General features: G+C 41.5%; 1 protein-coding gene across 1 annotated transcript in view; it reads left to right on the top strand.

Annotated features, from left to right (window-relative positions):
* NKAIN2 (sodium/potassium transporting ATPase interacting 2) overlaps positions 1-24,837 on the top strand; it is a 1,260,554-nt gene that overhangs the window by 1,204,032 nt on the left and 31,685 nt on the right. The window contains exon 5 of the mRNA XM_030886723.2: positions 22,242-22,302. Coding sequence (XP_030742583.2) covers positions 22,242-22,302 — 61 coding nt within the window. The remainder of the gene's footprint in view (positions 1-22,241; positions 22,303-24,837) is intronic.

Genomic DNA, 24,837 nt, shown 5'->3' on the forward strand with positions numbered 1-24,837 from the left:
CACCCTCCAGGCCTCGCCCCTCTCACCACTGGTCCTGAAGGAGTCATCTGTCCTGGATTCCCTGTGTTTCCAGTTGCTATCGGTACCAATGTACATCCTCTGGTCTATAGTGGGGGGGAGGAAGCATTTAAGAACTAGAGGAAAGTTGTATGTTTCATCGTTGCTGCCCTGCACCCTGATTGGCTCATCTCCTCCCCTCAACCCTTGAGCGAGGGGGAGTCCAGTTGCCTACCAATGGGCTTTGAGTCTCCACTCTGCACTCACCCACCTTTACAATGATATTTTTTGTTCTTTGATGCTTGATACCTGATCCCTTCGACAACTCGTGATCACACATGCTGGTATGCTTCTTCCATGTGGGCTTTGTTGCTTCTGAGCTAGTTGGCCGCTAGTTTATCTTCCAGCCTTTAAGACCCCAGACGCTATATCTTTTGATAACCAGGCACCATCATCTTTCTTTACCACCTTTGCTTATGCACACATTTGTCTTTAGTGATCATATCAGGAAGGTGGGCACCCACTGATCTGATTTTCAGTTCTTTGATGTCTGATAACTGGTCCCTCTGTACCTCGTGGTCAGACAGGCTGGTGTGCTACTTCCATGGGGCCGTTGATGCTTCTGAGCTAGAGAACATTGTATGAGCTAGACTTTTTTTTAAACCCTTAATTTCATTCTTCTAACCTCCTTGAGAGAGTGGTAACAATTCTGTGCATCTTCAACAGTGATGGTTTCAGCACTGAAAATAGTTCTTCAGCTACTATTTGAAGAGCCCAGAAGAGGCCAGACTGCTCACCTCTGCTGCTATGGATGCAGTAACTCTCCTCATATGACTGAAGGTTACATGTCTTATTTAGGCAACCCATGTGATTACAGAATTAGACCATCGTATCATTTTTGTCTTTCCCCTAGGATTGTATTTGAAATACTTTTTATAAACTTTTTTTATTTCTGCTTATCCTTGTTTTCCCTCCTCAGAAATTGTCCTATGGAACAGGACATAAAGTGGGACCCCTGAACATGACCACTGAAACTGCCTTCCATTGTGAAACTGATCCCCATCATTGTTAATTTCAGAGTTCTGAACATTAACCAAGTATAGATACACAGTCTTTATATTTTGGTGATGTTGTCTTATTGCTCACTTCTTGAAATAGTGTTAAAGTATTTTCTGAAGTCCTAGATGTTTTGTGAGTTCTACATTTTCCTTATTGCCTAGTCTATGGCTGTTGACAGGGGTCAATGAATCAGTTACCCTATGCACAGCAGCATAAAACACTGCCCCAGTCCGGTGCCCTCCTCACAGTCATTGTGATGTTTGGCCCATGGTTGCAGCCCTGTGTTAATCTAGCTCCTTGACCGTCTTCCTTTTCTTCACCAGGCATGATGTTCTTTTCCAGGGACTGATCTCTTCTGAGAACATGCTCAAAGCACAGGAGACAAATTCTCAAAGTCTAATCTCTAAAGTAGTGTCTCTGAAAAATAAATAAATGTTCATATAATTTAAATGCATTTTTAAAATAAGGCACATAGTTAAGGCCAGTTATTTTGCAACTAACATCCTGATCGAATAAGGACCCCTTCTAGTCTCTTTCGGGGATATCTGGCCTCATTTGCATAATGTTGTCACAAGAGGGATCATTTTCCCTCCAAGGGCATTAATGGGGCATACCTAAGATCAGGCTAATTTCCTTTTGTATCTCTTCTGATTTTTGTACAATTTACTTTGCTTTGGTTTCCCTATTATTATCTCAGAGAAAACATGTACCATTTACTTACAAAAATATTATGAATTTTGTTCAGAAATTCTATAGAACTGTATGTGTTGTTTACATTTCAATGACCATTTGTGAATTGTGCTTTCTATTCCGTGACTCATTATAAATAAGTCAGAGCCCTATTGAATATTACTATTCATGGATTAAATTTTAACCCTTCAAACTAACATTTTGAGATCTTAATTTCTATACCTATGGATGTAAATCTGTTTAGAAACAGGGTTTTCTTGGTATGCCAATGAGATTGCAACAGTATAGGTATGTCCTAAATCTAGTCACTTCTGAGATTTTCTTCTAAGTGGGTTAGGTACAGATTGTGTGGGTCAGATGTAATTATGGACAATATTTCTAATAGGAATTTTAAAACAATTGTGCTCATGCAAAACCTGCACATGGACCAAGAGTCACTAAAACGGAACAAGGACACACTGCATGGTTTAACTTAGGAAAGGTGTGCCTCAGGTTGTATCTGTCCAGCATACCTATTCAATCTGCATGCTGAACAAATAATCCAGGAAGCCGGACTCCATAAAGAAGAATGCTGTGTCAGGATTGGGGGAAGATTCACTAGTAAACTGCGATATGCAGATGACACAACCTTGCTTACTGAAAGTGAGGAAGTCTTGAAGTACTTACTGATGACAAAAACTACAACCTTCAGTATGGATTACACCGCAACATAAAGAAAACCAAAATTCTCCAACTGAACGAATTAAGCCACATCATGATAGATGAAAAATTGGAGTTTTCAGTGTTTACTTAGCATTTTGAAGTTTAAGATACAACTGAATCAAGCCATATTTAAATTGCCTCATAACTATATGAAAATTAGATGAATAAGATATAGTGATGAAGAATTTTTTTAAAAATCTCACTGCCACATAGTTGGTTCCCAATCATAGGGGACCTTTAGGCAGGGTTGCCCTGCCCCTGTGGGTCTTCAAGACTGTAACTCTTTATGGGAGTAGAAAGCCTCGTCTTTCTCCTGCAGAGAAGCTGGTGGCTTTGACCTAACCTAGCAGCCCAAGACTCCCTCTCTGTGCCAACAGGGCTCTTCTCAAAGAAGACTCAGTGCCTTTGAATGATGGTGTTGTCAAGGAACATTGAATCTACCATGGATCGACAGAAAACTAGCAAGTCTTAGAAGTACAGCCAGGTTGATCCTTAGACAGTTGAGCTCATGTTCTTTGGACATGTTAGGAGGAACCAGCCCCTGGAGAAGCACGTCATGCTTGGTGAAGTATAAGGTCAACAACAACCAAAAAAGCAGAAGATCTTCAAGGAGATGAATGAACACAGTGGCTTCAACAATGGTTTCAAACATAGCAACCGTTGTGGGGATGGCACAGCAGTGCCAGGCAGTGTGTCCTTCTGTTCTACATAAGGCCCAACCTGGTGACAACAGACAAAACCACAGGTGAAAGACAGATGTTATCTGTGGATTGAGGCAGGTGAATCTTCAAGCCCCAAAATTCCCAGGATTGCAACATCTACTGAAAGTTAGAGTAAACAAGGAAGTACCTCCCCCTAGAAGTGTGGTTCTCAACCTTCCTCATGCCACGACCCTTTCATACAGTTCCTCAGATGGTGGTGACCCCCAACCATAAAATTATTTTCGTTGCTACTTCATAACTATAATTTTGCTACTGTTATGAATTGGGTGACCCCTGTGGAAGGGTCTTTCAACGCCCAACGGGGTTGCGACCCACTTGGGTGAGAACCACTGCCCTAGAACCGTACCCTGAATTCCACAGTCTAGCCTCTGATTGATTGCCATCAAATCAACTCCGATTCTAACCTCTTCAACTGCTCTGGAAAAACATGAGAAAAATCTTTCATCTTTAAAGTCAAAATACTTATGGTATTTGTGTTACAGCAGCACTATGAAACTATACTTACACATAATCTGAAACTTAGTTTGTTTATTAGCTTCTTTATAGATTGTTTCTCAAATGTTCCAGGTACTTTCCATGCACAGTTTGGGTTGAGGATTCCATGTGTGTCTCCTGCCTCTAATGCTAAAGGTATCTTATGGCATTTCTATTGCACTAGATCAGTCTTTTCTTTTTCTAAACTGACTTTCCAATGGGCACAGGGACCGAATGCTTATACTGCTCTCGGTGCAGTTCCTAAAACTAATCTGATCTTTAAAACTTACTATAAAAGAGGTATTAGCAGGGATGACATTTGAATTTTATAAGGCATCTTCACTCTGCCTGAAATTTTTCTCTTCTGCCAATTTCACGTAGACATCCTAACCATTTGAATTCAAGTACGTTTTTGGTAAATTTGGCCTAGCGAAATTTACCAGCCTCCAGAGGCCAGTGTATAAAGGAAATGATTACTCAAGCCAGAAACAGCTAGCATTTGGCTCAGTCCACTTCCCGGTTTTAAATAGATTATACCAGTCTACATGGACGTCTAGCTTTATTTAATCTTTTCAAAGGAGTTTAATGCAGTCATGCTTGATGATGCATCACAATACCTAAAGGCTGGTATTAAGATATTTTCTGATCCTCTGAAAAGCGTTTCCAACCCAGTAGGCTGTGAATGCTCACAATAGCCCCGGTGACAATCCCCCATGAGTTATTGCAGGTTCGTAACTGCACCTGGATTCTTTGCACTGGTGGAGATTTTCAACCTGCTCCCTTGAAGTCCAGTCTGTGAAACAGGACAGAAGCAGCAGCATCTGGTGGATAACAAAGATGTTGTCCTGTCCCATCGGCCCATGTAATAAAACATGTCCTATGAAAGGCCTTCATTAATAAAACTGAAATGATTCTATTGGAATCCTTTGCTGAGACTATCTCAATTATGTAAATGATAGGATGGAAAAAGAGCAATCAAAAATCACCTGCAATTTAAACCTGTATGTTGGGAGTACATGTCATCCTTCTGTTCCAAGTCATGTTACAGGATGCCTGGTTTGATAGCCTGTAAGTGAGTCATGCAGACCCAAACCAGGTTGTGATGGTTAGGGCTTATGTCAACTAGACACTCCTGGGTAGAGCCCCACCTATCAATTGAGTTGCAGCCTGCTGACACCTCCTTGGAGTCACAAGCCTATTTCCATAAGAGAGACAGAGAGAGATTGAGCGGAGTTGATTCCTCTTTGACCCTGCACCATCCACTTGAGCTGGCTCTTGTGTCTGGTTCTTTGATCTCCTCTGGTGGCCCTGCCTGTCCCAGGAGCTGTCAACAGACTGACAATGGTAGATTAGGTCGGTTGGTGTACTTAAGATCTCTGCAGCCACCAACCTGTACCCCCTGCTGTCTCTGATTCATCATTGGCTTCCAGCAACCAGGAGAAGCCGCACTGGAACCAGACTGGACTTAGCTAATTCTATAAGTGGGCTTGCCATTTCCTGATCTGAATCTCTTTCTGTGTACAGCACATACAAGGGTCACTGGTTCTGCTTCTCTAAAAATCCAACCTGACACACAGGTGACCTGATTTACATGAAACATGGAACTAATTTCTTTGAGAATGTGAGCTAACTCTGGAGTTAAAAAACAATGTTTGTGTCTTTACCTCCAGTTATAAAGTGTTGAATAATGACTCTTTTATAACACAATCAAAAGCCATTGTGGACTTCTATGTTGGTTTTAAGGCTCCAAATTAAAATATCTTTGTATCAAGGAGATGGTTAAATATATCCCTTTTGAGCATATCTAAACTTTTCTTAGTGATAAGGCAAAACGTTTTTTAAACCTAAATAATGTGTTTGTTATTAGTAGCCATGTAGTAGGTTCTGACTTAGCTGTCCTGTGAACAAAATACAATATCGCCTGGCCCTGCAATATCCTCGCCATTATTCTCATGTTCGAGCCCATTGCTACAGTGTCAATCCATCTTGTAAAAGGCCTTCCGCTTTTCACCACCACTGCACTTTACCAAGCATGAGGTCCTTCTCCAGAGATGGGTCTTTCCTGACCACAGGACTCTAAGGAAGTCGTCTGCAATGCAATGCAAACAGAGCAAAGCATCTTTTGATCTCTCAAATGCCTCTCCATGAGCACCGCTCCTGGATCCAAGCAAGATGAAATAATCGACAATGTGTTTAATAACTTATTGTGGTGTTACTTAGTGGTTGAATTGTGGAGATTTTAATTTTCTTTACATTGAGTTATAATCCAGACTGAAGACTGCACTCCTTGATCTCCATCAGCAAGTGCTTCATGTCCTCCTCACTTTCAGCAAGCAGCGTTGTGTCATCTGCATATGGCCAGTTGTTAATAAATAGTACTCTGATCCTTTTTCATATAATCCAGCATCTCGAATTATTTACTCAGTAAATAGTTTGAATAAGTACAATGAGAGGATACACAGTGGTGCACACCTTTCCTGATTCTAAACCAGGCAGTAGTCTCTTATATTGTTCATTCAAAATACATGGAACTTGATCCATGTACAATTCCACAGAAGGACAATGAGCTGTTCTGGAATCCTCATTCTTCTCAAAGTTATCAATCACTGGTTGTGGTCCACAGAGTCGAGTGCATTTGCATATTCAATAAAACAAAAGTAAGCATATTTCTGGTATTCTCGGTTTTCAGCCAGAATCTATTTGGCATCAGCAATGATATCCCTTGTTCCACATCCTTTTCTGAATTCAGCCTGAACCTCTGGTAATACCCTGTGGTAGTTTACATAATCTGTTGTCAATTTGAGACTTGATAGTGAAGGGATAGAATTTAGCCTGTCAATCAGGTCTCCGCTTGATGACCTCATTTGGAGGCACTAAGGAGATAAATAGCTTGCTGGAGGTGGGACACACACTCACTCCCTGATGACAAGTCTGATGGACCTATACTGATGCAGCCAGAGCCCTGGGAGCTGGAGGAGCCACGTGGAGACCCCTGCGCACTGAGATGCCTACACTGCCACTGGATCCACAAGACTTTCCACTCACTGACCTGTGATCTTCCTGCATTCAACATGATTTCATGGCTGTGTGATTCCTCGAAAGAGGAATGTATGGACTAGTATTGGACATATGGGCTAATTTTGGACTTATGTACGTGATCTTGACTGGGCTGGGATATTTTCTTAATGTATAATTACTCTTTTATATAAAGCTCTTTTTATACACATATGAGTGCCTTTGAATTTGTTCCTCTAATCAATCAAGACTAACATTCTCCCTGTCAGTGTACTGCTGCAACTGTTATTGGATGATTTTCAGGAAATTTTTACTTACACGTGCAATCAATGATATTGTTCTGTAATTTAAGCATTCTGTTGGGTCACCTTTCTTGGGAATGGTTACAAATATGGATCTCTTCCAATCAGTTGGCCAAATAGCTATCTTCCCAATTTCCTGGCATAGACAAATTAAGTGCTTCCAGTGCTTCATCAGCATGTTGAAAGATTTCAATTGGTATTCCATCATTTCCTGTATCCTTGCTTTTGGCTAATGCCTTCAGTGCATCTTGAACTTCTTTCAGTATCATTGGTTCGTGCTTATATGCAACCTCCTGAAATGGTCGAAAATGTTATAGTTCTTTTGGGTACAGACTCTGTGCATTCTTGCAATTGTCTTTTGATGCTTCCTACAACATTACATATTTTTCCTATAGGATCTTTCTATATTGCCACTGGAGGCTTGAATTTTTGTGTGAGTTCTTTCAGTTACAGATTTGCTGAGGATTTTCTCACTCTAGGCCTATGTACATTTCTTTATATTATTTTACTTGATCTTCTTAAGCTGCCCTTTGGAATCTTCTGCTCAGCTCTGTGATTTCATCATTTCTTCCACTTGCCTTAGCTACTCTACAACTAAGGGAAAGTTTCAGAGTCTCTTCTGACATCCATTTTGATCTTTTCTTTCTTTCCCGGCTTTTAAATGACCTTTACTTTATTAATGAATGATGCTCCTGAGGGCTTCACACAGCAGCACACAGGCCACCACATGACAGCAAGCTGACAAAGCAATGGTGGAACATAGCAAACTCGCCTTGAACATAAAACAGTTTTAACTAAAATTATTATTGTGAGATCATTATAGATAACATGTAAATGTTGTTTCTCTAAATGGTACCATCTTACAATTCAAACAATATCACTATCGGGATATTGACATGGATATACAAAACGAGAAGAAAACACTCTCATTGCCATCAAGTCAAAGCCAACTCAGCGGTATAGGCAGGATAAACACATCCCAATACAATAGGAATGCTTCCTGTTGCCTTTTTTTTTTGGGGGGGGGGGGTTTCCCACATTCACTTCCCCTCAAAATTCACTCCTGTCTAAACTGCCAACGACTAATCTGTTCTCCATTTCTATAATGTTTGAATTTCCGGAATTTTATATAAATACCCTGTGATCCAGCCACCCCTCGTTGGTGCAGATCCTGGAGAACTAAGAGCACTGGCAGAAGCAGATATTTGGACACCTGTGTGCATTGCAGCAGACGTCCAGGTGGCATAGAGGTTACACACGGGCTGGCATTCTCTGGTCTGTAGATCACAATGGCAGTGAGTTTGGCTGGTCTATTGTGAGCGTTACAATAGTGAGGAAAAAGATGAAGATAACCTAACTGCTTATCAGAAAATGAATGAATACATAATGTATGGTGCATACACACAATGAAATACTATGCAATTAAAATATTGAGGTGTTCTCAGAACATTTTCTAATGTGGATGAATCTGTAGAATGCTGTGCTGAGTGAAATAAGTCAACTGCTAAAGGACAAATACTGCCTGACCTTACAGTGATAAAGAGACAAGAGTAGGTCTAGATACAGAAAACAACATCATCTCCTTCTCCGGTGGTTGCCAGCAGTCAGAAGGGAACACATGGAGAGTCACTTTCTAGAGAGTAGACCTTGTTTGTTTCAGTTGTAGGTAAGATCAGAACTATACCATGGTAAAAATGACACTAAGAAGTACTCAAGAATAAGGGACAATTTTGTCACAAGTCACAAGTAGTAGACATTTGCAAAACAGCAATAACAACCAAAATAAACAGACAAACTATTTGTATGGTTCCATAGAAAGATACTTAAGCATATACTAGAGAACTTCAAAAAAGTTCCTGGAAAAATTCCATTATCTTTTCATTTTATTTTTAAATATTTTTCCACAACCTTTTTGAAGACCCTTCATATATGTTTAGGCTACTACATATTAATATTTATATACACATGTATAAGTGCTTCTTTAGGCAAATATATATGTATGCATATTGTATCTGTTGCATGTATATTATATAGAAAATAAAGTATATAGGGGAAATAAATTGAGGATACTATCAAACCAAATCTCTTAGAAGTCTGGGTTATTGGATTTGAGGATCATAGTCCAGGAGGAAACTCAGTCAATCAGCATGTTGTAACTCACTGTTAGGCAGAGTTCTAGAGAAACAAAACCAGGACACTTATGATTATATATATGGATGTATCTATACAGCGAGAAGGAATAGAAGAGCTTATTAGTCCACACAGCAGTACAGAGGGCTCAGTTCAACTCACTCTCATGGAACAGTTAATATACTGGAAATCCTTCAACTCATGTGGGCTGCTGGGTCCTAGGTCAAGGAAGCAGACAGGGGAGTCCTCCCTCAGGCAAGGCAAGCAGAGTCTTCCCACAGGCAGTAAGCAGCAGAGTGAGTCAGCAAGAGTCAGTAGCTCTGAAGCTTAGTAAAGCAGGCCTGGATGGGATACCAAACTCAAGCAATGCAAGGCAACAGGATCCACCAGCCTCAAGCTCAAGTGATGTTCTCACCAGCAGTGTGGCCAAGCAGGTCTCAAAGGCACCTCATGTTCTAGTACATGATCCATGGGTTGGCTGGGCCCACAGATGGTGTAGCACGCAGGTTGAGGCAGAAAACTAGCTAAAGCAGCAGCACCCTGGTCTGAGCACCAGAGAGCAAGAAAGATAGGGGCGGGCCTTGCAGAGCCACTTATCTCTTTGTCCTCCAATCAAACTGCTACCCGATAAATCCCAGATGTTCCTATTGGCCTAGTTAACATAACTCTAACACACTCACAAAAATAATATTATACATTCTAGTGTGGTAAGTAACACCTTTGCGCGATGACCTACAATACAACTGTTGGTCTCTGCACATGCAGCACAAGAGAAAGAAGGAAGCCAGAGAACAAAGGAGCAACTGATCTCTAGGATTAATAATCCACATGACTAATAGGCTTCATCAGTGTTCCCAAAGTGGCCAGTACTGCCCCATAGTGAGCATTGGAATGATCCTGGAACTAACAAAGCAGATACTACATTTTGTCCTGGATTATGGGATATAGTATTTAAGTTTTTAATTGCCATGGGGGTGCTGAGTAACTTTTTTTTTCTTTTCTGAGAAGGGGAAAGTAGGTCAAATAAGTTTTGAGAACCTATGTTCTATATGAGTCCAGACTCACCTACCTACGTAACAGAAAAATTAGATCAGTGGTTCTCAACCTTCCTAATGCTGTGACCCTTTAATACAGTTCCTCATGTAGTGGAGACCCCTAACCATAAAATTATCTTTATTGCTACTTCATCACTTTAATTTTGCTGCTGTTATGAATTAGGCAACCCCTGTGAAAGGGTCATTCGACCCCCAAGGGGGTCACTACCCACAGGTTGAGAACCAGTGAACTAGATGGTGCCCAGGTACCACTATCAACCATTCCTAAGAGGGACACAGCAGAGGAGTCCAGATAAAATAGAGGGGAAACAAATGGAAATACTGACAATGATGGCACACATAAAAGTACAACCACATGCCATTCAAATCTATAATTCAATCACATAAAGAAGAGTTGTACAATTATATCATATTCAATCCCAGAACATTTTCTTCTTCCTTGTCAATATTATTCATATAATTATTGTTTTTTCTAATTGAGGCAGAAATATACACATCAGAACATTCTCCAATTCCACAATTGCTACTTGTATAAATCAGTGTTATTGATTATACTCTTCATACTGTATAGCCACTATTGATCTCCTTTTCAAAATCATTCTACCACTATTGACATAAACTCAGTGCCCCTACACCATTACTCTTTACGCTTCACCTCTGGTAGCCATTGGTCAAGTGTGTTTCTCAGGGTTTGTCCCGTGGTTTTCTTGATATTGTATTCACATATGGTAAACTTTTCATGGTTAACTCACTTTTTAAATAAGTAGTATTATCACAATCAATTCTAGTGCTCTCCCTTCTCCCACATTCATTGTTTGCTCCCCAAATCCTCTCACCCTCCCTATCTCCCACCCCTGACTCCCACATCCCCTATAAACCTTGCATAAGTTATTATCTCTATACATCTACTCCTTAGGTGCTTCATAAACTGGGAAACCCAATAGAAACAATAGAAACAAAAACAAATTAAAGTGGCAAAAATAAAATAATACCATAAAGATAAAAATACAAATAATGAGTAAGTAAGAAAAGACCACGGTCAATATTTAAAATGCCAGGGAAGGAATTTTGTTCATGGATCAAGTAAAAAATACTTGAGCCTAGAAAAAATGCAGATTGGGTCAAGAGGGAGGTCAACTGGCCAGGTATCAAGTTTGGTCCAGTATAATCAAGCTTACCATGATCTCTATCTGATAGTAAAGCTGTTTGAGACCCCTGCGTGTGGCTAGAGAGGGTAATCCAGAGGTTTAATCTGACTAAATACTCTGAAGATGGGCTTTGGGCTCCCCCTCCTCCATAGCCTTCTACAAATCTGGGTGTTCATAATTTAAGCTCCGATACTTTTCCCTTTGTCATATTTGGATTTTGTTATTGTCCTCTGTGGATCACACAAGTTGGTATGCTTCTTCCATGTGGTCTTAGTTGACTACTCACGGAGATGGCTCTTTGGTGGAATGCAAGCCTGTATGACCCAGAACTGTCCCGACTGATAGCCAGGCACCATCTGCTTTGTTCACCACACTTTGCTATAGCACCCTCCAAACACTTTCTAGAAAAGTTATACACAAATAAATGACTCTCTCTGCTCTCAAGATTTTGTATTTTCCTTTGGTTTTCAGGGTTACCATGGTGTATCTTAAAAGGAGCCCTCGTGGTGCTGTTGGGTAAGCTAACCACGAGGTCAATTGTCCAAACCCACCAGCAGCTTGACAGGAGAAAGACGAGCCTCTCTGCTCGTTATTATTGACAGCCTCAGAAACTCTATGTAGGCTTGCGGTAGCCTGTCATCGACGTATTGGCTGTGTATTTATGATCTATTTTGATGTTAATCTCTTTGGGCTTATCATGCTCTGGGCTCACTGTTCCGTGACTATACAGGTTTGGGTTGTGTTCAGCTGTTCTTTCTTCACGTCCGTCTCTGGTCCCCTTCTTCTCTCCCTCTGAGACTCCGACTTCATGAAGGTTGGGTCGTCTGTTAAACTCCCGGTGGTCTTTTGAGGCTCTGTTCATTTGAGTGGGTGTCTATTGTCTCTGTTACTCCGACTGAGTCATTGTTCTAGCTTCCACAACCCAGGGTTCTCTTCGGCCTACTCCATACCTCAGCTTATTTCATCAGCGAGGCCTTTATTTCAGTAACTCTTTTGTAATTTAAAATTTTCACTTAGGTCTTCTTTATGTCTTCTATTTCTGTGCTGAGATTTCCCATTTGTTATTGTTATTTATGTTTCCTGTGTCTGTAAGTGATTTTTGAAATATTTTAGAATGCCAGCTTTAGAACCTGTGTGAGATCAGTCTCATGCCTCTGCCTATTGGTGTTAGCATCTATGGATTTTGTGGTTGCATTTGGTTGGAGACCTTCCTGATTCCGGGAATGGTAATTTTCACTGGAAAGTTGCATGTTTGTGTTATGAGACGCTGAATCCTATTCAAACTTTTTTTAGCTGGCTTCCTCTGATGCCCCTTTTTGGAGAATGTGGGGCGCTGCATCCTTACTGCCAGGTGGGTAAAAAGTCCAGGTTGCCCACTCATCCTGTACTAATATCCTTGCAGATAAAAGCTTCTCACTATAGCTGGAAAGGAGTAGAAACCCTTGTTCCCATCAGCCTCCACTGAGGTTGCTTATTTCTGATCCCTAGCTTGTTACTATTGACACCTCAGGGTGGACGCGGCTTCGTTACTAACTGCCAGGATGGGAATGGCTGGACTCCTTTTCTAATGTGACTCTAGTGGGGAAAGAAGGGGTGCCTTCTTACTTCAGAGTGGGGGAACTAGTACAGATTCCCTGGCACTAAGAGGGAGAGAATGGAAGTTCAGCTTCCTACTAAGTTTTCCTCATACCACAGCCTGACAAGTGTAGAATTCTAGGCTCCCCACTTGACCTTTGCTGATGTGGTAAAGAGTTGGGCCATAGGTCACTGTCTAAAAGTGTTCTGACTTACTGGGTTTCCCTTTCCTGTTGCTTTGACTAGAGACAGCAGGCTTCTGTTGGGACTTTTTATTAGCCTCTGCCTATTAGGTTGCAGCTTCTGCAGGTCTAGATTCGGGCTATATGAGGTTTAAAGAAACCCTGAAAAACAGAGACCTCTTGCCCACTTCCTTTCTTGAGACTTAAGGTCCTGAGCCAGTCTGCCCTACACTGGTTTCGTATATAGTCTCGAGTTGCACTCAATGGGAGGGTATTGTAGTTTGCTATATTTAACCGATGAAAAACGAAAAATGCTACAAGTACGTGCCTTGAAAGAACAGAAATGTAACTCCTCACAGTTCAGGAGGCGGGAAGTCCAGATTCAGAGTGTGGCTCTGGAGGGAGGTCCTTTATCAAGTCTAGCTTCTGGGAGACATGGTAGTTCTTTGCACTCCTGAGCTTGTCTGTATATCTGTCTTCATGTGACATATTCCTCCTTTGTCTGTCTCTGTATCTGTGCACAATGTTTTACTTAGAAATGATTAGGTGCAGAACTTACCTGGTTCAGTTTGACCTAATACCACAACATAACAAGAGAAACCCTGTATCCAGAGGCATAAGGTCCAGGATATGTTTCCCAAGTTCAATACATGCTTTGAGGTGGGCACACCACAGCCCATCACCATGGAGTAAGGGCAAATACGCTGGCTCCAAGTTCTCGGAAACAGAAGTCCAACATACATTCTTCATATGTAACTTGGTTTGTGGCTACAAAAGAGATTTTTAATCTCATTTACTTACAGAGAGAAAATAGAATTTCCATTCTGTCAATAATGATAGCAAAATGATTTGTAATTCCTTATCAGGTGAATTAGAAGTGAGCAAATCATATTAGATATGCAAAGGTGAAAGACGAAGAAAATGAGATTAACGCTTAGTTCTACTTTCAATGCCAAAGTCTAAAACAACAGGAATATTCTGTTTTATCCCATGTGTTTTATCACATTGTGTGATAATGCCACTTTTTATATTATTCTTAAAAAGACATCTATGTGGACCATAACAAACTATGAATAGCCTCGAGAAGAATGAGATTTCCACAACATTTCATTGTGCTCATGCAGAACCTGCCCATGAATCAAGAGGCAGTTTTGTAAATTTAACAAGAGACTACTTCATGGTTTTAAATCAGTAAAGGTGGATATCAGGGTTGTATTCTCTCACTCTACTCATTCAATCCGTATGCCGAGCAAATAACACAAAAAGTTGGACTCAATGAAGAAGCAGTCATCGGAATCCGGATTGGAGGAAGGCTTATTAACAACCTTCAATATGCAAATGGCACAACCTTGCTTGCTGAAAATGAAGAAGATTTGAAGCATTTGCTGATGAAGGTCCAGGTTGCAGCCTTCAGGAGAGACTGCAACTCAATGTAAAGATTTAAATCCTCACAACTGGACATCATAATTGGCAAAATCCTCACAAAGGTTACATCATAATTGGCAAAAAGGTTGAAGTTGCCAAGAATTTCATATTTCTTAGATCCACAATCAGTGCTCATGGAAGCAGCAGTCAGGAGACACAAGGACATATTGCATTGGGTAAACCTGATGTACCAGGTCTCTTCCAAGTGCTGAAGACTGAGAGTGCATGTGAATTAAGGTTCCAAAAAAGACCCTGGACTCAGAAGCACAGTCAGCATGCTCCTTAGAAGCAGGGACGACAAGACTCCCTGTCGTGTGCTTTGGGCATGTTATCAGGAGAGGCCAGCCCCTGACGATGGGCCTGTAATGCTGGAGGAAGCGGAGATGCAGTGCAAAGGAGGAAGACCCTCGACAAGGTGGAGCGACACAGTGGTTGCAGCAATGCGCTCAAACATCACTGGAGTAATGGTTCCCGGGGAGTGTGGCAGGCAAGGTTGCGGGGAAATGTGGAGTTAATAATGAGGAGTAGAAGAATGAATTAAACATTCTTAATCTATTTGTGGAGATGACTGTACAACTCTTCTTGATGTGATTGAACTGGTAAATTGTGTAATACGTGAGTTACATGGCAGTAAAACTGTTGGGAGGGAAAACAAGACCCATGGCGACGGTGATGCAGGACCAGAACTATTTTGTTCTGTGTGCATGGCGTGGCTCTGGGTTGGAATCAAGTTGAAAGCACTGAACTAGAACATATTATTCTAGACATCCTTCAATAAAAAACAGCGTAAATAATTATTTTAATCCTAGTGCTCACATCTACTTTAACAACTTGGGCTGCCCTTGTCTTCTGATGTCCCATTTCTCCACTGTATGTGGTCTAACGTCCATTGAACAGGGGTGTTCTTCCCCACTGCACTTCATCCATATCGTCTGTGCTCTGTTTAAAAGAATTCACAGATCTCTCCTCATTCTTCCATCTCAAAAGCCTCCCCTCTTCCAAGGTAAAATCCCAAAAGTGCCATCCTACAACCTTACCTGGGAACAGATCCAGCAGAGGCAAAACCTTGATTCAATCTTAAGGGGTGCCTTGAGTCCAAGGTCTGGGGGTCAGGCATTCTGGGGTGGGGGAGGATGATGCATTGGGTGGTGATCTGAAGGATCTGCAATTCGAAAATACCAACCACTCCACAGAAGAAAGATGGGGCTTTCGCCTCCCATAAAGAGTTATGGTCTCGGAAACGCACAAGGACAGTTCTACCCTGTCCTGCAGGGTTATTATCAGGTGGAATCAATCCCGTGGCAGTGTGAGGGAGAGAGGGAGAAACTCCAGTGGTGTGGAAAGATATTCCCATGCTTTAGAACTAGAATAGGGAAATAAGTTAAAGAGCAGAGGAGGAAAACCACTTAATAACAGCTAATAACCTGAAAGTCACCTGATAGTGGATTGTATCAATGTGATAAGGAGCGGACTGAAGAGTCAATCTGCTTTTATTTTGATAGAAATATAATGTAGTTAGGAGAAAACTAATCTTTGTTTAGATGTAACTTTGCTAGAATTCCTCCATCGCTATTACCCTGCGCTACACCCCATCTCTCTTGTCTCACAGACTATCTTGTGATAGTGTCCCTCCCCTCAGAAGGGCCAGGGCCTGTACGCCTGACCTGTTTTCTTGAGATTTAGGGTCCCTAAGTAATGGAAGCTCTGTCACACAAGACCTTTGTTAATATCTGTCTGAAAGGACCATTGCACTCCGCTTGTGCGTTCCCTGTGAGAGCAAAGTGACAGGGAGACCGGCATTTGGAAGAAAGATTCCCCCCCCTTCTCCTTTCCCAGGCACGTGAAAATAAAACTGAGAATCTTTCTAATCCACCTGGTTTCTGTAATCTGGCAACGTGCCCACCCTACAGTAAATGCAGAGGACAGAAGGGACAGACAATGAGGCTAGACAGGGAACTAAGGTTGTGTCACATCAAAACGGTCTATATGCCACAAAAAACTTTTTCCCCTGTCTGATAGGATGCTTCTTAAGCATATGTGTGGAAGAATGGTATGATGATTTGCAATTTGGTGCACACCCAACAACCTTACTTAGATCGTGGTCTTAGTTGACCTATAAAGCCTTTACTTCCATGACTTTAGTGAGAGGCCTACACAGTCCACGCATGGAAGCATTATCTTCTCCCAGAACAGTTACCCCTCATGCAGCTTGATACATACCATGGAGCAGCAGAGTCAATTCACTAACTGCAATTTAGAGGGGAAAAGAGAAGATTATTAGCAGGTGGCCCCAGTGAGGAGACCAACATCAAAGCAGCCTCTCTTGCTGGTGTCCTGTTTGAAGTCCAAATACATAGAGAATACAAACCTACTGCTTTGGGGTTTATACTTGAAAAGTCACGTAATGATGTTTTACATTAACACAAATTTTAAGATAACCCCGGGAAATAATTGTTGACCATGGGCAAGCAAACAGAACAGTAAGGTCAAGTCTTGGTCTAGTCTCAGGGTATTTCAGGTGACCAATCGGATAGCAGGGCCTAGTTTTTTAACCACTCACAATGAGGCAAATAAGAGAAGACTTTCAGAGCTATCTGATCCGCTCAGGTGACATCTGCATACAACCTGTTTGCCTCAGAACAGTGGAGCAAGTTGTAAATTTTAAACTGCATTAAGTAAAGTAACATTGGCTTCAACAGTGGATAGACTCTTTTGGAAACAACCGGGGCCAGAGAACCTCACAGCATCAAAAATGGGAATGACATGCTTTCCCATGGGTGGTATAAGGATCGTTCAATTGTGACCATACCCAGCTTACTACTTGGCACTTCATAGCCTTTCATATGTCTTCATTTCTTCTGGCAGCTACTTTAATCTACTTCTAATTACAATTACAGTATATGTATATTCCTGATGCAAGACTGCATACTCACTGGGGTTAAGATTGTGTTCGATGCAGTGGCCTTAGGGGAGCTGGACATTGGGCCTCCTCAGGGATATTTTGCCCTGTCTGCAGCCATCTGTGGTCATCTAGCCTAGAGCGGGTGTGCTGCTATTGGCATCTAGGAGGTAGAGGTCAGGGATGCTGTGACAACACCCCAAATTGCACATTATTTCCCACAATGAAGACAAAATGTCAAGAGTAATGTAGTTTGGAAAAACGGGTTAATCAATTTTGAAGTCCTGGTAGTAATTAGCAGAGTTGCACATTATAGAAAGCATTCAGAATACAAAAAAAAAAACAAAAAAACTCGAACCCCCTTTTCTGTTGGTAAATTTTATAAATTGGTATTAGGGAGTTAAAATTAAATTAGAAGCTTATATGGTGCTGAAAAAAATGGAAGGTAGCAGAGGTTTATGAATCTTGATTAATTTGGGGAAAACAAATTTCTATTTGTGTTTAAAGGTGACCAATTTAAAAGCTAAAGTTCTCTTAATCAGCAAGCTTTTGTAATGAAATGCAGCAGGATTTACTTTTATATCAAAGGAGCTCCCCAGATAGTTAAGGGGTGCTACCGAATGCAATTAAAAGATCACTGGTAAGCAGAATAGAATGCCTGGTTGCATTCTGGGAGGCTGCAGTTAATAATCGGGAAGCTAGTGACATTTTAATGAGAAGTTTAAATTTACTAGCCCTAAACTCCAAATGCATCAATGCTTTCTACTGAAATTTTTATCTCAAGGTAATGAAATGATGAGTAATAATCAAAAGAAATGCTCTGATTAGGGGGGGAGGGTGCTTTATAAATAGTGCAGTGATCTTTATTTGGTGTCAAAAAGAAGAACCTATCGAAGAGGAATCGATAGCATGTAGCCAGGCCTAAAGGGACTGAATGTCCGGGAAGAACTGGAGCCAGAGGCCCGAGTTTGACCAGACCCAGAGCCCCGGCTTTACCGAGCCCCACCTGCGTGCAGACACCAAGGAGAAAGAAGCCACGGGAACGCAGCCCACAGTGATGTGACCTTTCTCATTGGTTCCAGAAGAAGCTACCCAAAGGTGTCTTGGAAGAATGGCTTCACAATTTGCTTCCAAAGTAGTATACCGTATATACTCGTGTATAAGCCAAGTTTTTCAGCACATTTTTAATGCAGTTTTTGTGGTAAAATTAGGTGCCTTGGCTGATATTCGGGTTGGCTTATACTCAAGTATATATGACAGCTTTAAAATGGTTTGTTTTTGTTTTGTTGTATGGAGGCGTGATGTGTTAGTTGCAGGATAAAGGGGTAAGAAGTAATGCGAGGGTGGCCTCTATTTTTCTCAAACCAATGAAAATGTCCCTATCTTTGTGTAATTTGGCTTGGTCAAATCAAAATCTTTGCTAAAGCCAAATCAGAGAAGGCAGCCTTTACCTAATATCCAGTTTTTTGCCATCGAGTCAATTCTGATGCATAGCGACCCTATAGGACAGGAGAGGTAAGAAGAGGCCATGATGGCTTAGAGGTTATGGATTGGGTTGCTAACCTCAAGGTCAGCAATTTGAAACCACCAGCTGCTCCACCAGGGAAAAATAAGGCTTTCTATTCTTGTAAAGAGTAACAGCCTTGCATTGGACCTCCACTCAAGTACTTACTCAATGCAAGAACACATTCTATTAAATTGGCATTCCATGAGGCACACCTTCCCGACACAATCGCTGAAGACAAATGTGTACATAAGCAAATGTGGTGAAGAAAGCTCATGGTGCCCGGCTATCAAAAAATATAGCACCTGGATTCTTAAAGGCTTGCAGATAAACAAGCAGCCATCTAGCTCAAAAGCATCAAAGCCCACATCTAAGAAGCACACCAGCCTGTGTGACCATGAGGTGTAGAAGGGACCAGGTATCAGGCATCAAAGAACAGAAAATCATATCAGTCAGTACCCACCTTCCCGATAGGATCACTGAAGACAAACGTATGCATAAGCTAAGGTGGTGAAGAAAGGTAATGGTGCCCAGTTATCAAAAGATATAGCATCTGGGGTCTTAAAAACTTGAAGATAAACAAGCAGCCATCTAGCTAAGAAGCAACAAAGCCCACATGGAAGAAGCACATCAGCTTTTGTGACCACAAGGTGTCAAAAGGATCAGGTATCAGGCATCATCAGAACAAAAAATCATATCATTGTAAATGAGGGTGAGTGCAGAGTGGAGACTCAAAGCCCATCGGTAAGCAACTGGACACCCCTTTACTGAAGGGTTGTGGGGAGGAGATGAGCCAGTCAGGGTGCAGTGTAGCAACAATGAAACATATAACTTTTCTCTAGTTCTTGAATGTTTCCTCTCCCTCCACTATCATGATCCCAATTCTACCTTGCAAATCTGGCTAGATCAGAGGATGTACACTGGTACAGATAGCAACTGGAAACACAGGGAATCCAGGACAGATGACCCCTTCAGGACCAGTGGTGAGAGTGGCGATGCCTGGAGGGTAAAGGGAATATGGGGTGGAAAGGAGGAACCAATTACAAGAATCTATGTATAACCTCCTCCCTTGGGGATGGACAACAGAGAAACAGGCGAGGGGAGACATCAGACAGTGTAAGATATGACAAAATAATAATTTATGAATTATGAAGGGTTCATGAGGGAGGGGGCAGGGTAGAGGGAGGAGGAAAAATGAGGAGCTGATATTAAGGGCTCAAGTAGAAAGCCAATGTTTTGAGAATGATGCTGGCAACAAATGTACATATGTGCTTGACACAATGGATGGATGGATGGATTGTGATAAGAATTGTACGAGCCCCCAATAAAATGATTTTTTTAAAGAGTCATAGTCTTGGAAACCCACGGGGGGCAGTTCTATCAGGGTCAATACGATCACTGTGAGCTTCAGTTTACTCTGTGGTGATGAGGGTGAGTTTCTGAACTTGTATCCTGTTTTTAAAAAAAAGGGGGGGTGGGAGTTCCAATTAAAAATAATAACCCAGATAACTATGCTTCTAGTATGTAAGGAAATGGTTCTTACTATCCATATTATTAAAAGACCCAGTGATGCGGTGAGTTACTCTCTGGGCTGCTAGCTGCAAGGTCAGCAGTTCAAAACCACCAGTTACTTCACAAGAGAATAATGAGGTTTTCTGCTCTGTAAAAATGTGCAGCTTCAGAAATCCACAGGGCTAGTTCTAATCTGTCCTATAAATTGAGTTAGACTGAACTCAGTGACAGTAAGTTTGGGTTTAATTTAGTATCACTCTTGTCACTGGCCATGGAAACATAGGATCCCAAGAGACAAATACTAATGTGATTATTGTCCTATGAGAGTTTTTTAATGGGGAAAATAAAACTAACTCTGATACGACATCGTCGGGTGCTTTCTTTCTCCGTTCTCTATGATGTGTACTGACTGGTTCAGATAGTGTATTTGAGAGAAGGGAGTGATGTGTTACATGTCCCTCCCAGGACCTATAAACAAAGGTACTGGGATAATGTATTGCCCGGACCTTCTTCCCCATCTGTTTTTCATGGCTGCTTCCTTTTCTGTCTCCGGATCCCAGCCAAACTCACTGCCACTGACTGGATGCTGGCTCATCGGGACTCGCTAGCACAGAGAAGCACTGCCACTCTGGGTTTCCCAGACTAGCTCTTACGGGAATAGAGAGCTTCGGCTCTATCCCATGAAGTGGCATCTGCCAAGACACACATTTTGCCTCAAACCCAAGTTAGAGATTTCTGGTATTCTTGTTAACTGGCTCTCTCTTTACCTCTCCATCGTCCTGCACTCATTAAATGCCTACCCTTTGACTCTGAGCTGCTCCGCTCATGTCTTCCTGCAAGATGACTATCTGTCTGCAAATAAAAAACAACTTCATTAGGCTTAGCTCAGCAGTTCTCTTTGCTGTGTGCTTAGCCCCCTGCTTGAAGCCCCATTGCCCCACACCAGATATTGTCATAAGGGATCAAAACTTGACCAGGCCAGTGCCTGTCTTAATCTCATTGTGAATAATCTTCATCATTGTAGTATGTCTTCAAGCTATATTAATCTAGGGGAGGATTAAGTTTTTTCATGTATCAGGAAATTATTGGCTGTTGACTTCAACCAGTACTCATAATTTGCCTAAAATATGCAGATGTGATGAGTATAAAATCAATCTGTCTGTGGGGACAGATATCAAGTGACTTCACTATACTCCTCTACAGGGACTCATCTCAGGGAGGAGAGCCTCCCCTGAATACAAAGACCTTTTTGAAGATTAGTTCAAAAGGGATGATGCAATGTGGACAATCCTGATCGATTGCATTGTGAGAATCCTCACTTGCAGGTGTCCAACTCGTCACTTTCTGTAACACGTCCTCTTACATCTATCTACCTGTACTTTGGTTCCTGTTTCAGTGCCAAATCTCAGAGTCCATGAAACACACACAAACCTCTGTAATATGTTTCCCTAAAAGCCTTTTCCATCCAATTTTAGACTCTTAAGCTCTGGGTTAAGGAAACATAAACTTGAATTTGAATGGCATAAATGCAAATATGAATTCATTAATGAATGGTCATAAAAGTTTTTGTTTTTCTGCACCTCATATAACCTGTGTTTGATTGCCTTGCAATGAACAAAGTTTACACAGCAATACAGGTCAGAGAAAAAGAGAGCAATATGTTTATTTATAAAGCAGTGCAACATTACTTGAGTCACAAATTGACACGGGGTCAAGATCCATTTCTGATGGGATGTTTGGGAACTCACTGCCTCTAAGTGTAAACTGCCTGCCTCGGCGAAGCCAGGCCCCCAGCAAGGGCTTTCCCATTGCGTTTGCCTGATGTCTAAAGCGCCTCTGTTCTGTTTCAGCTGGCAGGGTTCATCTACGCCTGTTATGTTGTGAAATGTATCACTGAAGAAGAGGACAGCTGTAAGTATTAAAGCTCTATTATGTTTCTTTCTAGTTCAAAGCATCTTTTTCACTGCCTCCCACGTAGCCTTCCTACTTCACAGACAGCATCTTCCAGCACATCATTAGAGCAAGGGATAAGGCTTTTGTGCCCACCAGGGCGAACGTGGTGTTTTGTAAGAGCATCCAGCATATTGAAGAAATGGAGCACTCCAGCATATCGGAAAACCTCTCTTTCTTTTCATTGGAACACGCTTTTTAAAGACTACTCCTCACATAACGATTATAGTAAGAAATGTAGAGGGGGATATGACAGTGGAAGTGGTTTTCAAATGTGGTTGGCTTCACAATTTCAATCTTATAAACCATTTCACTAGGTACAGCTATCTAATCAGTTTCAACCAGAATGACAAATCCCAACAGTGTCCCATTGGCATGGGTTCTTACAATTCTCATAAAAAGTGTTTCCAGTTTAATTCAGGGCATTTTTTTTTCCAGGGAAGAAATGCTAATGTTTCCTTTTGCTACACAAATAAGTGGCTAGCACTCTAAGTCAGGGTCTCAGCATTGAATGTCCCTGTTGGGTCCGAAGTTTAGACTCTAGAACCCTATAGAACTATTCCTGCCCTTCCAAACATGGCAGACAGAAGGGTTGGTCAATCCAGGGGTGCAGTAGTTACACAATGGACTGCAATCCTCATGGCCAGCAGTTCAAAACCACCAGCAGCTTCACATGAAAAAGCCAGGGCTTTGTACTCCTAAAAACAGTTACAGTCTCGAAAGACACGGTGGTCACTATGAGTCAGCATTGACCGATTGCAGCGAGTTTGGTGAGGATGTGAAATAAGGAAGCTTACACAGGACTTTTGTTTTCTCGGGAGAACATGCTTGTGCGTCTACATACATAATTACTCTCCGGAACAGTCAGAGCTTAGAATCAAATCTTTTTTTTTTTAATTTCCAAATCTGTTCATAATGGTTGGGTTTTTGAGACAGGACAGAAAAAAAGAATGGAATTCCCCTTCTCTTTAACAGGATGTCTGAGGGAAGAATCCAAAGAGAAGTACGAAGAGACTTTTAAAAGTTTGTGGAAAAATTAAATGAAAAGTTAGTGCGATTATTCCATGAATTTTCAGAAGCCCTCTCACACGTTTCTTCTTCACTTTTCATACAACAACAACAACAACAAAATAGATGTTATCACATGATTAATAGAGGGGAGGTAGATAGATATGTAAATATAGATATATAATTATGCATAATCAGGAATAGGCAGTAAACTGTTATATTGTGTCATCTATAAAAAGAAATTATGGCTGCTCACTAAATACACACTTTTAAATTACTCCTCCATATATCAAGAGCTAGATAGAGATGTGGTGGTTTTAGGATGAACAGCACACAATCTTTTTACCTCTAGAAACTTACCATCTGGCAGGAAAAATGAGCTTGTGAGCAAAGAATTATAATAAAACTCTGTGAGTGTACAGAAGAGAGGAAGGAAATGAGGGAAGGTTCCACAGAGGAGAATGACCCACGTGAGCTTGTCGAAAAGATGCGTAAACTGGGCTCGAGTGGCCGGTGCATGCGGAAGGCGATGGGCGTCAAAAGGAGGAAGAGAGCCAGGCGTATCCCCGCCTGGCAAGACGGGGACAACACAGTCAGATGACTCTGACTGGACTGTGTCCTGTGCGAAACAGTACCACCCGGGGAAGATTGAACGGTAGGCAAGGTTAAGAAAACGGGTATAAGAGATTAAGGAATTTTTGGCTTCATTGTGTATACCACAATGAAGACACGATTGACAAGTAATTAATAAAGAGAGAATCATGTAACTAGAATTACACTTTTCAATCTGAAGAAAAGACTTGTGGAGGGAAGACAAGATTAGAGAAAAGGAAGTGAATTAGGACACTCTGAAAATGTTTACAATGGTGAATGATGAAGATCCGAACCAAGACCAGCATTGGAGACAGAGAAGACGGAGATGAGATGAAGCTTTCTAACATGAAGTTGTTGAGGGGCTACAGGTGGGGACTGTGCTACAGAATAATACTGGTCTGCTCCTTCGTGTGTGCTTCGATGACTGGGTAGATAGGAAAGTGTTGGAAAGAATTTAGAATGATTTCAGTTTGGACATGTTTGAGCTTGAGGTGCTGCTGGAAATACAAGAGACATTGCTAGTAGGTCTTTGTGTTATGCATGAAAGTTTATTCAAAGATAAAGAAGCATAAACGATGTATGGATTTTTTAAAATTATGGACTCCATCGACGTATGTCAGTTTATTCATATATTATCATTCGCTGTCTGTGTGTTGAATCCTTGATGAAGGCTAAGTCCACGTCTTCATTTGCATATAGTCTCCTTGTGCTTTTCCTCGACTGTAGCCGTTAGCTGCTGTGCAGTCAGTTCTGAGTCATTGTGACCCTGTGTGCCCAGGCCTATGCCAGCCTCACATTTGATGTGATGCTTGAGCCCGTTGTTGTAATCACTGTATTAATCCATTTTAGAGAGGGTCTTCCTTGGATTGTAGGGGTTTGTTTCATTTCAAAACA

Source organism: Echinops telfairi, unplaced genomic scaffold (genome assembly GCF_000313985.2).
Source record: "Echinops telfairi isolate 266 unplaced genomic scaffold, ASM31398v2 ScPeMD7_3533;HRSCAF=4204_0, whole genome shotgun sequence".
In the NCBI taxonomy this organism is placed as follows: Eukaryota; Metazoa; Chordata; class Mammalia; order Afrosoricida; family Tenrecidae; genus Echinops; species Echinops telfairi.